The sequence below is a fragment of the Setaria italica genome, chromosome I (genome assembly GCF_000263155.2).
Source record: "Setaria italica strain Yugu1 chromosome I, Setaria_italica_v2.0, whole genome shotgun sequence".
In the NCBI taxonomy this organism is placed as follows: domain Eukaryota; kingdom Viridiplantae; phylum Streptophyta; class Magnoliopsida; order Poales; family Poaceae; genus Setaria; species Setaria italica.
Window position 1 is genome coordinate 39,293,497 of NC_028450.1, and position 14,049 is coordinate 39,307,545.

Below are 14,049 nucleotides of genomic sequence, written 5' to 3' on the forward strand. Positions count from 1 at the left end.
GCGGGCAATATTTTAGTTCATAGCTAAAGTAACATATTTTTTGCACTCTCTTTTTGTTAGGATAATCTCTCTTAATAGAATTGTGTGAAAACAAACACATGAACTTTTGGGGGTGATGTCATGAGCCACGAATGCAGAACACATGAACTTCCTTGTGCTGACATTTCTCCACTCCTTTTTACTAGTCTGTATGTAATTTCTTCTTTTGGTTGGATATAGGGAAACATTGCATTCTCAGATATGAGAACTCTTGAGCTGGCTGTTGCTTATAAATCTGCCAATCAAAGGGGAACATTGATCAACTCCCTTAGATCCTGTCCCTACCTAAGAATCCTGATCATATGGGTATGTATTCAACTTTATCTGGTTCAATTCGATGGAAAAAATGATGTTCTGTTATATATGTCTTTGATGGATCAGAAAGTACTAATGTCAAGCAATGCCTTCTTTATTATGGCCGCACAGAGGGCAGATGAATCATCAGAATAAGAAGAGATAGGTGTTATCATCGATGATACATCTGCTAAACTAAAGCAAATTTACTGTGTAAGATTACAACTTGAGGTTCTGAGGTTGAAGGGATACAGAGGTGGATCAGCAGAAACCGTTATCGCATCAAGTGTTCTGGAGCATGCAGCAGTGCTCCAGACACCTTAACATTGAGACTGATACTGACAATCGAGTCAAGAGTTTTGCTTGAGAAAGCGCAGCAAATACTTCAGAGTGTTGATCGCATTTTCCCTCCCGCTAATATGCACTTTAACTGAGATCAGAGTCAGCCCCCAACGTAAGTTGAACTGTCTTTTTATTTGTGCGATCCATGTCTGTAGTCTTTTGTGGACTCTTGTGGTGCTATATGGTATTGAAATAGTAGTCGTTTTTTCGCTGATGAGGAGTATTGAAATAGTGATCACTGATCAGGCGGTGCAATAGTGTGATGATGAAATCTACATTTGGTTCTGCTCAAAAGTAATTTTTGGTTCATGCATGGAAGTAATATATGTGTGCAATAGTTGATGAAGAAATCACTGATCAGGATGGATCGAGATCGAGTAGACGGTAGGGATCTCGATCTGCTAGGCGTAGGCTAGCTAGCGCAGACCGATCGATCGAGTACTATATGTGTGCTTAATTAATTACCAGCTTTTATTTTCTCTTCTTCTTTTTTACCAGAGGAAATGCATGGTTATTAATTAGAGGATCGCATCGGAAGAATTAACGTACAGCTAGCTGTCAATTCTCTTGTGTATGCGTGGCACAAACAAATTAAAGGTACACTCATATATGTATGATTTATATGAGCCACGATTAAGCTGCCCGCCGATCATGATTCTCTAGCTTTATTAATTCCACCGATATTTAGCTTTCTTTCATGTTGTGCAGACATCAATGATCTACCAGCATGCATATACTCCCTCCCTTCTAAAATATATGATTCTAAAATATATGATGCCGTTGACTTTTTTCATTTGTTTGACTATTCATCTTTTCTACAAATATTTTTTAAAATAAATTTAAAATACATTTAACAATAGACATAATAATACACATTTTATTTTAGTTAACTAACCCGTTCAATAAATATTGATGATCAAAGTTGGAGTAAAAAGTCAATGACGTTATATATTTAAGAACGGAGGGAGTATATAGTTGCATTATATTACTACTACTACTACCACTACTAGAAAACTGAGCATTCGTCCCGAGGCTCTGTACCGGTTGAATTTTTGCATGGTACTAATATGATCATTAGTACCGGACCTAACGGGTAGTCCCCGAGAAGCGCCCTGTGACCCCCTTTAGTACCGGATGGACTTCCCACCCTGTACTAAATCCATCCGTCCACCCGCACCCGTCCATGAGAAAAAGCAAGACAGCAGGAGGCCCCTTATCCATCCGTCCGTCCGCTCCTTATCCTCTCCTTCCTCTACCTCAGCACCCTCATCCTCTCCTCTCTCTCTTAGCTCTCTCTCTCTCTCTCTCTCTCTCAGCACTCCGTCTCCCCTCCCCTCCCACCTCCGCTCGCCCCTCACCGGCAGTGAGGAGCAGCGACGGGGCGAGGTGAGGCGGCGACGGCAGGTGGCGGTCGAGCAAGGTGAGGCAACTGGGGGGAGGGCGGCGGGAGCGGCAGTAGGTGGAGGCAGGCGGACGTGCGGGTGAGGGTGGCGGGTGGAGGAGGGAGCGGCAAGCGGAGGTGGGCGGCGGGGTTGGGTGGGGGCGGACGGCGGGTGAAGGCGGGAGCGGTGGTGGGCGGAGGAGAGCGGCGGGGCCGGGCGGAGGCGGGCGGTGGGAGGCGACGGGCGAAGGTGGACGACTTCGATGTGCTCGCTTGCTACCCAGTGGGGAGCTGGCGGTGGCGCACGCTCTCGCAGCCACCATTTGTCCATGACCCCAGGTACAGGGCTCCTAACGACAAGGCTGCCGTCGCGGTGGTCGGCGGCGACGCCATGATCTGCGTGTCCGCCGCCACCACGACCTACGCGTTTGACACAGTGGCGCGCTTGCAAGGCCGGCGACTGGGTCCTGTCGTTCCACAGTGAGGTTGCGCACGTTCCTGTGCTCGGCCTTTGGATCGCCATCTTGGCTGGCAGTAGTGGCAGCCGCAATGACGTGTGCGTCGTGGACCTCGCCGCCGCTGGGATGGGCTCGCCGTCAGTGACGCAGCATGTCGGGCTAGATCTTGGTGACCTGCCCGAGAACTGATCGCTGGCGGCGAGCACGCGGGCTGGTGGAGCGCCAGGGGCACACAGGTGGTGGCGGCCTACTCGCGATGCTAATGGGCAGGACGGGTTAGATGCAAAGAGGCAGGGGGCATTTGCAAAAGTGGTCGGCGGGTGTTGGGGGGGCGTTTAACTGCAAAATAATCTCACCACTAACTTTATCCATTGGATTAGCATCTTGTAGTCTTGATTCAAAGTTTCAAAGTTGCACGGGTTGATGGTTTGCACTCGATACGTTCCCTCCCAACCGATATTAATGACGTTTTCCCTAATAGTATACTACTTCTACTATTATTATTATTATGAGAGAGGGGGGGGAGGGAGGAAAAGGAAATACTAATATAATTATGCTAGGGCGGCAGCGCCATCGATGGTCGTCAAACATTGATTCATCCATATGATATGCTTTTTGATCGATAATTCATCGCCAAAAGATATAGTAGCTAGATAGCTCCATCTCAAGTGCGTTACGTACGATTTCGCGCACTGTCGACATCATCTTTTCCCGGCCCGGCCCTCTAGTGACAAGTAGTGCAGCATGCATGTGCCCTAGCTTCTCGCCCAACCCTAACCGTACCTCCCTAGAGCAGACAGAGACAGATCCATAGAAATGTATGGAGAGATCGAGCAAGTCTCTAGTAGCTAGCAAAGAGAGAATGGCAAATTGCCCTTTCCCTGTTGGCAGGCAGCACCAGCGTCCCCCCTCTCCGTCTCGTGTACGCATACGAGTATATGCAAACACTAGCTAGTCTCCCATTTTTTTGAAAGGCAGCATGCATAAGGTGTGTTTACTCATCACGTGGAAGCCAAACTTTTACCACACTAGCTACTGTGTCTATAGAGACATTATAGCAACTGTACTGTGTGTACCTACAACTCTACCATATATATACCATTTATAATATATATATATATATATAATCTCAATATTTAATTACAAAGAGCAGTTTAGTGGCCTCTGGTAGTAATTCATTAGAATACTGCACCAGAATTCATGTGAACAAAAACAAGCTTGTAATCGGCATTGTCATGTTTACTAGAAGATTGCTATATTATTCTCACACCGAATTGCATTTTTTTAAGAAATTAAATTTTCTCAACAATTTGGACTTTTGTGGTAACAGACAGCGCCATTACAATACATTGCAGTCCGGTGAGCAGTGATAGCCAAGAGATGTGGCTGATGCTCATGACTTTAGCAAATTAGATTAGCAATTAAAAAGTAGTACTTACCCATGCATGCGAATCAGAGTTAAACGTTACAATAATGCAGCACCGTCAACATCATCTTTTCCCGACCGGCCCGGCCCTCTATTGACAAGTACTGCAGCATGTGCCCTAGCTTCTCGCCCAACCCTACGTCCGTAGCAGAGAGAGCAGATCCATAGAAATACATGGAGAGAGCCAAGTCTCTGGCAAAGAGAATGCCAAATCAAAGTCTCCAGCCAGCACCAGCTCTCTCTCTCTCTCTCTCTCTCTCTCTCTCTCTCGTGCACGCATACATATCCAAACACTAGTTACCATTTTTGAAAGGCATGCACTAGGCACGCATGAGGTGTACTCGTCACGTGGAAGCCTAACTTTTACCGCACACTAGCTACCGAAGCAAATCAGAGTTAAACGTTATAATAATATTGTATGTAGTTAAAGGTAGGAAAAGTGTCGTCAGAATTAACTCTTCTGATCAAGTTTTTTCTCTTCAGAGAATTTTTTTTCTAGAAAAAGGAATGTTCTCTGAACTCTGCGACTTCTCTTCAGAGATGGATCCCAAAGGAATATTGGTTAAAATAGTAGGTATCATTTGGATGGAATGTAAACACGTGTATGGAATATTTCATTTTACGTACCTTTCCATAACAAATATTTAAAAAGTCACTATTTAAATTCAATGGGGTTTGAGACAATACCCCCTCTTGTATCAAATAAACAACTTTTTTTTACACTTCTGTCCGGTTGAATTTTCAGAATCGCAAGTGTTAATATTTTTTTTTGTACTTTCTGCCTGTGAAATCCATCCGTTCAGGAGCATCGTGGTGTCCCTCGACTCTAGCAGCCAGTTCAGGAGTATCAATGAGGCGCTTTTAGCTACTTCTGCTGAGGACCGCCGATCGGCAACAAGGTTGGTCGGTATATTATATACCTCAAGGAAGGAGTCTACGAGGAGATGGTGCACATCACGAGGAAGCATGTCATCCTCATCGGTGAAGGCGCAGGGAAGTCGGTCATAACCTGGAGGAAGAGCGTGGCGTTTGACCATCTCAGCACGGCGGATACGGCGACCGTGAGTAAGTGATGATCATCCTAATCCTCGCTCGATCTGTACGTCGTCTGTCGATCCAATATGTGTATTGCATTGCAAGCAGAGCAACTCGATCGATCCATCCATCTCTCAATTGTCATCATCCATGCATCTCTGATCGATCTCTCAATTGACTAGCTATAGCTTGCTTATTAATGCTAGTGTGCTTGGCTTGCTCCTTGCAGGTGTCTATGGTAAGGGCTTCATGGCGCAGGGCATCACGATTAGGAGCACCGCACGTCCGACCGGGAAGCAAGTCGTCGCCCTGATGTCCAGATCCCATTACTCGCTCGTGTACCGGTGCTCTATGGAGGGCTACCAGGACACACTAGATGCCGACACCGCTTGCAGATCAGATGTATACCGGAAACTTTAGCTTTAGTCCTGGTTGGTAGGGGCTAAATCTCTCTAAAAACCATCCGAGATAAATTTTTTGAGAGAAGGGGAGCACAGCTCCCTTTAATCCCGGTTGGTTTGGTGTACCAACCGGGACTAGGGTTCGAAACACATTAACTCTAGGGTACTGGGGTTGCCAGATTGTCCACTAAAGCAGTTTCTCTCCCAAGAGCGGTGTCCCTGCGGACTTTCTGTACTCTCTCTCGTGCACGCATATATATGCAAACACTAGTTACCATTTTTGAAAGGCATGCACTAGCCACGCATGAGGTGTACTCATCACGTGGAAGCCTAACTTTTACAACACACTAGCCCATGCAAATCAGAGTTCAACGTTACAATAATGCTGTATGTAGTTAAAGGTAGGAAAAGTGTCATCAGAATTAACTCTTCCGATCAAGTTTTTTCCTTCAGAGAATTTTTTTTTAGAAAAAGGAATATTCTCCGAACTCTGCGACTTCTCTTCAGAGATGGATCCCAAAGGAATATTGGTTAAAACAGTAGCTATCATTTGGATGAAATATAAATACGTGTATGGAATATTTCATTTTACGTACCTCCAGTGCCGTCCTGCCCCGGTGCCTGAGAACCGAAACCGGATGGTCCGCCCCGCCGCCGCCGTCTTCGAGGGTCGGACGGGCTTCGGCGGCCCCCTTCGGTGGCGGCGAGGTGAGGATGAGGGGCGGTGGGGGGTTTGGCGGCGGCGGCACGGGCGTCATCTGGTCACCCACGGGGAGGGGGGGGGGGGCGGCAACGTGGGTGAGGCAGGGGACGTGAGAAAGCTGTCAATTGGTTCAGCATAATTTTGCTGTCCAAAGGAAAAGAAATTGCGCGATCATGCTAGCTCTCCGGAAGCTTTTGCTGGAGGAGACCGGAGAGGCCGAGTGGTTAGTCCTGCAGTAAGGTGATTGCGCGTGGCGTAATGGGGGGCGTTGGCAATGGCGTTCGTTGAGGGCATGAGCAAAGCAATCAGAACATTTGTAGAACGGCGCCAGGGTGTTTTCAGACGTGTAGTCTGTTGCAGGTTTAGCATGCGTTTGGTTCGGAGACAAAGTTAGATGGGATGGGATGATCCCGTTTAACGTTTGGTTGAAGTGGGATGAGATGGTCCTATCTTGTGTTTGGTTGGATAGGGTTGAGGTGGTGGTATGGATGATATTGTTGACACCGTTAACTACAGTTTTGTGTGGACCCCACATGTCTTCCTGTGCACATTTTTCTTTTTCTTTTTTGGCCGTCCTTATCTTCTTCCTGGAACTGCTTGGCCGGCTGGCCACTCGCACTTGTGGCTGCTGGGGGCCGGAGCTCGCCCCACCAACCATGGAGGTCTCCTCCGCGTCACCGTCATCGCGTGGCCGCCGGAGCTCACGCCGCAGCCCGTCGGGGGAGCAGGCACGGCTGCCGGAGCTTGCACCACCGCCCGTCGTCGGGGAGCAGGCGCGGCCATCCCTGCTGGGGAGTTGCTCGTGTGGCCGGCGGTGCAGCTCGCGGCGGACCTCACTCCCCCGGCCAGCAGCGCGGCCCGCGGTGGACCCGGCCACAGACGACCACCAGCTCGCGGCGGAGCTCCTGCTCTATGGCCAGCGGCGGCGGAGCTCCAACTCGCTCGCGGCCAGCGCTCGGGGGAGCTCCCATGACAGCGCTCCAGCTCGCCCAACGGAAGAAGACGGAGAGAGTGACGGGCAAAAGTGGGACACCCCTGTCCGCTCGATTCGAAGGGATGGAGGCGCCCCGCATAATGATGGAATATTCCTCTTCGGGGATGATCCCGTCCCCCTCATCTCCCAACCAAACATTCCTAAAAATGGGATTGTCCCATCCCGTCCCATCCTCAGAACCAAACGCACCCTTAATTTCTGAACAAGGCATGGTCAAGGGACTGATGTCCATGAATTTCTTTCATAATGTGATATTGTGATCTGAGAAAGTTATTGTAAGCTTGATAGCATGATCCAAGAAAATTATCTGTAACAGTAAAGCATATTACTTCTGCTTTATGTACGTTTTGGGTCAAGGAAAACAGCAATGGCAACTGACTTCTGCAGGTTGGCTACAGCCTAATATTGAAAAAAAAACGCAAAATTACAGCGTTCAGTCGTAAACTGACCTATCATGATGCTAAAAGTATGAAGGTGGATGAAAATAAGTAAAGTTGATAGAGATATTTTTGAAAAAAAAGGGAATGCCACGTGAAAAGTATTTGTGCAATATAAAGTGCTCCTAAGTATTGAGTATTCATACATAGCAGTATTCTAGAAAAGAGCTAGGAGTTACACACACAGGTTTAAACCGGATGGGTTTTGGAAGTTGACCTCAATTTTGCTAGTAGATGTCATTTGGGTTAACATTTCCACCAAACACAACCTGTTGACTAGTGGACGTAGTTTTAAGGACACCAACAATTTAACACTGAAGAAAGTTTGCATTGTACTTAGCCCTAGCCAGTGAGTCCACAGACATTCTCCCATAAACAAGCAGCTATGTCACTACAATCAAGTACATTTTAGTTCCTCTCTCTACAGAGACAAAGCCATCCATCAAGGCAAAACCTGCAACTGGATGGTGCGATGGAACTTCTACAACTACTCCGTCTCACTCATCATCGTCTGCGGCATCCTCATCTTCATCTGGTAGTTCTATATCTTCATCACCAAGCGTGTTTCCTGGCTGAGAGCTTGACTCGTTTCTTTCAACCCCTGTAGACCAAAAGTTCAAAAAACACAAGATATCAGAAGCTCGAAGCATAGGTGACGGTATCAACTTTCTACGGAGGAAAATACAGTAAAGCCACAGCCAAAACTTTGTTACTTCTCGCCTTTACAAAATATGAAATACAGTGCTCAATATAACAGAAATGATATTAACCATTAAAAAAGGACACCTTCAGAGTTAGATGAATCCAGCAGATATGGGAGTTCCAGAAGCTGGAGAAAAGACTCAGTTTGCGGATTCCTGCAACTTCCTGTGTATAAGAAAGGAAAAATGTTTTAAGCACAAGCTAGAAGTTTGATAAGAAGCATCTAGATTCGAACAGTTTCAAAAAATTATACACGATAAATGTTTGAAAGATAACTGGAAATGCTTAGAATCACATATGAATTTTGTGTTAATTCCGACTTTCGATAGGAAATTCATGATGCCCAAACTAAATGACTGAAAAGTTTGACTCAATAAACATTTTCAATAGAAGCTGTTCGAGGTCAAAATTGGCATAGCTCGGCGATCATGTCTCTGAACCGGTGTCCCCACCGGTCAGACCGGTTGGACCAAAGTTCTCAAAATGCAAATTGGACTTCACCATTGTGTAGCTCTCGCCGAGTAGATCAAAATGCATATGTAGAATGTCCAATTTGGAGTTCGGATGAGAGAGTTATGACCTCGGGAAGATCTGCACCTAAGAAAACTGGTCAGACCGGTTTGCTAGGGCGGTCAGACCGGTTTGGTCTGTGTAGTCCGAGTTAGGAATTGTATTTTGACACGGGATTTGTTAGGGTTTCGATTCCTAACGGGGCATGACCTCACCACCCTATAAATATAAAGGGCAACAGCCGATTGAGGGAATCCAATCGATCACAAATCAGGTTACAAGGAGCGGCTCTGCGCTGCACGTTCGAGTGCGTTTGTGTGTTGGCCCGATTTTAGCGCCAACAGAAGCTATCTTGTATAGAACTCATAGTTAAGATGTGAATATCAAACTTACCTATAACGGAGGAATTGGAGACTGGATTGGAAGGATTGAAAGCTGGTGCGGTCTGGACAAAATCAAATGGCTTAAACCCCCTAGTGTTCAACTTGCTCCGAACCCATTGTCGGTCATCTTGAGTGTCAAGCTGCTCATCCCTTCAGTAAAAGAATTAAACGACTCCACATTTAGTAATTGCTAAAAACTTTTAGAGTGCTGACTATATGCTAACAAAGAAAGACACTATATGCACCAACCTCATGGTAAATCGCCTTCGAGTTAAGGGGAAAACGCTATTGAACCTTCGGGTTATTGCAAGCCATTCTTCATCATAGTGGATTTCATATGGTCCTGGATTGGATGGAATGTCTATAACCTGAAATGGAATGGTACAATTTCAGAGACAACATACAACACAACTTTTTTTTTAAAGAGAGAAACTATCCTAACCACCTGCAGAAAATTGCGCCCACGAAAGCACTTATCAAGGGCAAGAAACTTTGTCGTAGGTCCATTCTCTCCATGTTGGATGATGGCAGGAAACCTGCAGTGTAAATGCGCTGAAAACCAGTAGGGTGGTTTTAGTTTGTTCAGTAATTCAGCTGCAGGTTTGCTGCCTAGCGTTCTATTGTTAACCTGAAAATAAATGGATATTGACAATAGTATAATATTCAGATGCAGCAATATTCCAAACGGTATAGGAATGAGTTAGGGAAGAGTGAAACATGTACTCTGTAAGAAAGTGAATTCACTCAAAAACATACTAAAATCAAATAAAAAAAACTTATGAGCAGAAACCGTACATGCACATACAGAAGTCTATCCTACTATTGCTTTTCCAAATAAAAACAAAATTAAATTTTCGAGGCCCTGAGTGAAAGGAGACAACAAGTTGGATCCAAAGGAGGTGCCAAAGCAAGAGCAAGGAAGTCAAGACCCAAGAGTCTGAAGAAAACAACAGACAAGTTGGCTAGGTTCCACCTGGTAACTCTTGGCAAAATTTATTATTTGTAAAAAAAATGCAAGTACCAGTGTATATTCTAGAACTAACAGGGTTTTGGTTCTCAGAATGAATCGTGCAGTATTCTAGCGCGCTATGAAGTTATAGGTTATAGGGAACATAAGGCGATGTCTTAATCCAGTTGACATTACCTCAGCTTCAAAGTGGTTTTTTGCCCTAATGAGTTCCTGCCAGTTCCCATACTCAGTAATGCCCAGAGGCCAATCATGTGACAAGAATATATCTAGTGGCTCCTTCACATGCATGAGCTTGAGAACATCATAATGCCTTACATGGTACACAGACCGTATAGTCTGTTCATTGTATGGAGGCCTCTCGTAGTGCCCTGCATCAGTAGCAACTAGCAATAAGTTCAGAGAACTCAATGCATAACAAAATTTACACTTGGGGTCATTTTTCATTAGGCTTCTCTCCTTCTATGCTATCTTCTAGATGCAAAGGCTAAAAAATAACAAATCCAAAGTGCCCCATGTAAAATAAAAGACTTGCCTGAGTGATAATTGTGTTGCTTATGTATTCCTGACAGTCCACCAATTCGGATGTTTCCAAACTTAACAACACCAGCAAACCCCAAAAAGTATATATTAGGTGCTGCCCATCCTCCATAGTACCTAACAGAAGAGCACAGCGCAAAATAGCAGGCATTACACCATGAGCAAAGAAACACATCAAACCAAGGTGCAGTATGGAACAAATGTACCATCGATCTCCTTGTTATTAATTTCTACATTAATTGTCAGTTAGAAGCAAAAGAGAGCCTAGTCTAATAGTAATAGCAACCAAGAGTGGGTTCAATTCCTTAACATGCCAGTGTTTTAATGTGGTCCATACACTGACTACAGGCGCACGGGGGAACGACTATAGAGGTGGCTACTGAATACCATAGTTCCACAATAGTCACTCCAATACTTGAGTTATGCTACAAAAATGTTCGCAATACTAAATTCAGCCCACTTGAGGCAATTCTAGTTATTTGCAAATGAAGATGAAGATATGTTAACAAAGATCCACTCCTACATGCAAAGGGAAACCACAAATTATAAAAATGACAAAGACTCAATGACTCACAATTCCCACAGATAATTGGATGCTTCATGATTTCCACCGATAAAGATGGTTGGGTAAGGAGCAACTGCTTGCCCTGAGTAGTACTTCCAAAATGAGTTCATGTTACGATACTTTAGTGGGACGTTAACACACCGTAAATCATCTGTATTCCTAACGGCCTGCGGAAGGAAAAATGCAATGTCATGATATGAGATGAATTAACATCTAGAGAACTACTACCAAACCTGGAAATCTCCGCAGCAAAGGAGGAGGTCAATCTTGATCCCCTCGGCCTCCTCGAGCCTCCGTAACGTGTCGTAGACGATGTCCAGCTCCCCATGCATGCAACCCTCCACCGCGATCTGCACGGGAGCGCCCGGTGAGGCATTGCGTCGAACACCTAGCCCCGAACCCGGAGTGGACGGTGCAGCAAGAGTACGCGAGCGAGGGGTCAAGTGATACGGGAAGTGCAGCGTTCGCTTACCTTCATGGCGAGCGGGCTGGAGCTGGCTGAAGAACGCCGGCGAGCAGCGGATGGAGCGCCGGAGGGGAGAGTGGCCGGGAGAGAAGGACCCGGCGGGAGTCGTGGGGTAGAAGTCGCGCGAGTCCGCGAGACGGAGCTTTTGGGGATTGTTTTACGGTCCCCGCGGTAGACCTGTAGTTCGGATTGATATGGGCCTCAGTCCAGAAGTGTAAGTTGGATTGATATGGGCCTCAGTCCAGAAGTGTAAGTTGGATTCAGAACTAGTGTCTAGAGGAGATTAGGCCCAGAGCTGTAAAAAAAAAGGTTGACAAGTCAACTATAAGTATTCTGCTCGGACATTGACGTGCCAACTAATCATGGAGGGATTTTCATCGCAATTGCTTCCTACCTGATGTGCTGATGTTGGTTTTCCGGTGATTACGTGCGTCCGATGAGGTATTAACAGTTTTATTTCGAAAAAAGAGATTAGACACTAAGAAACTTTGGTTCTAAACTCTGCTTGCATCGCCCCGCCTTACCTCAACGGCACGAGCAACGACGAGCTCGCCCGAGCAGGCGAGCCAATTTTACTCTCCCACGGAAGCAAGTTAAAACTCGCCCACACAACACCGCCCAAGCAAAGAAACCAAACCTCTGCGCTGATCCTTGCTCAGTGAGGTAACACAATGGTCGGTGAAGGAACCAAATGTGCCCTAACTCATTCCAGTGCGACCTACCATCGATTTCGACAAACTCGGCGCTGCAACTCGAGTACAGTCAAAGTGTCAACGAGTTGACCCATAGCCTAAGCAGCCAAAAATGATCGCGAAGGCGACTACGAGCGCACGTAAATCTCAAGAAAATAACTCCAGCATAACGAAAAGGCTACGCAACAAGATTATTTTACAGGAAGGATATGCACAGATCGAATTCAAAACAAAGCAGGAGTAGTAGTTAGCTAGCTAGCATATTAATTTTAATTTATCTACATATTACTAGCTCGAGAACACAAGGAGAACGAAGCAATCCGCACGCAATCCCTCGCTTCGACTCGGCGGCATGCACGCGTCTCCGCTTCGATCGTTCACGAAGACCAGCAGCGCCTCCTCGAACTTCTCTTCCAGCTCCTTATTAGCCGACGACCACTTGATGTCCTCGCTGGCGTCGCGCTCGTGCACTGTCTTCCCCTCCGCCCGCACCGCCGGTGCTGCAGCCTCCCGCCGCCGCTCAAACATCGGGATTGAGAGAACACTGCTCAGGCTGATCCGGAAGCCGCCCGCAGCCGCCTCCTTGCACGGCGTCACCTCCGCCGCCAGCTGGTGGAGCTGGTGGTAGCTCAGGAACAGCATCGGGGCCATCGATCGCCTGCTTGCTCTCTTGCTAGCTTTTCAATCGAAGATGCCTGCAAAACGAACACGGAATTGTACTCGGATCGGTGGCACCGTGGCGGTAACGAGTTGCCGATTCCGGGTGGGAGGGTGTCAGGCGATTGATGCAGGCATGCAGGAACACAAGGATCAGGGGTGATCCACTTGGGATACGGTGGGTGGGGCAGCGGCCAGCAGGTGGTGTCCCGAGGTTTTTGTGGGGAAATCAGTGGGCTAGATTCAGAGTTTAAGAACCATAATCTAAGACTATAATCAGAAGACATCAAATATTAATCACAAGTAGTAGTAGTTTACAGAAGATAACAAGAAGTCCACAAGTACTAATCACAAGATAACAGTAACATAAGTATTAATCAGAAGTACAAGACATAGATCAATATTACAGAGCACAAGACATAGATCAAGTAGTAGTACAAGAACTAATCAGAGCGCAACACATAGATCAATCTTACATAGCACAAGAAATAGATCAATCACAAGTAGTAGTATTAATCAGAGCACAAGACATAGATCAAGTAGTAGTAGTAGCATTAATCGGAGCACAAGAAATAGGTCAATCACAAGATCAAGTAGTAGTAGTAGTAGCCTTAATCAGAGCACAAGAAATAGATCAATCACAAGTAGTAGTATTAATCAGAGGCTCAGAGCACAAAACATAGATCAATCTTACAGAGCACAAGACATAGATCAAGTGGTACTAGTATTAATCAGAGCACAAGCCACAGATCAAGACAGGAGCTCAGATGCTCACGCTCACCTCGCCCTCGAGCACACCCAGACCACACCCTCGAGCCCTCCGTCGTTGACGTCGTCGGCTCGGCGGCTCCGTTCCTCAACAACGCGCGGCCCCCATAGGAGACCTGCCAGAGGAGCGACAAGTGAGAAGAAGAGGAAAGAGAGGAGGATCAGAAGAAGAGGAACGAGAAGAGGAACGAGAGGAGGATTACCTGCGCAGCCGGACCCCGGAGCTGGAGAAGACGAACCCCAGCGGGTGCAGGGTAGGGTTTCGGGGGAGATGGGCCGGCGCCAGCCA

The 14,049-nt window shown here is 46.5% G+C and overlaps 2 protein-coding genes across 3 annotated transcripts; both read right to left on the reverse strand.

Moving 5' to 3' along the window:
• Positions 1 to 7,618: 7,618 nt before the first annotated feature.
• Positions 7,619 to 11,810, reverse strand: LOC101755997 (lariat debranching enzyme). Of its 2 annotated transcripts, none has more exons than XM_004954002.2 (10): positions 11,650 to 11,810; positions 11,411 to 11,527; positions 11,187 to 11,344; positions 10,608 to 10,729; positions 10,250 to 10,443; positions 9,551 to 9,733; positions 9,355 to 9,473; positions 9,116 to 9,255; positions 8,297 to 8,377; positions 7,619 to 8,111 (listed from the first exon to the last, which is right to left on the reverse strand). In XM_004954002.2, the coding sequence occupies exons 1-10, from the start codon at positions 11,653 to 11,655 to the stop codon at positions 8,008 to 8,010; spliced, it is 1,224 nt and encodes a 407-aa protein (XP_004954059.1). In that variant the 5' UTR covers positions 11,656 to 11,810; the 3' UTR covers positions 7,619 to 8,007. The 2 variants fall into 2 exon arrangements, with proteins under 2 accessions (XP_004954059.1, XP_022680553.1); XM_022824818.1 differs by having other exon boundaries at positions 7,970 to 8,111; positions 8,281 to 8,377.
• Positions 11,811 to 12,524: 714 nt separating this feature from the next.
• Positions 12,525 to 13,882, reverse strand: LOC101756396. The gene is made up of 2 exons (XM_004954003.3): positions 13,774 to 13,882; positions 12,525 to 13,030 (listed from the first exon to the last, which is right to left on the reverse strand). The coding sequence occupies exon 2, from the start codon at positions 12,984 to 12,986 to the stop codon at positions 12,624 to 12,626; it is 363 nt and encodes a 120-aa protein (XP_004954060.1). The 5' UTR covers positions 12,987 to 13,030; positions 13,774 to 13,882; the 3' UTR covers positions 12,525 to 12,623.
• Positions 13,883 to 14,049: the final 167 nt, after the last annotated feature.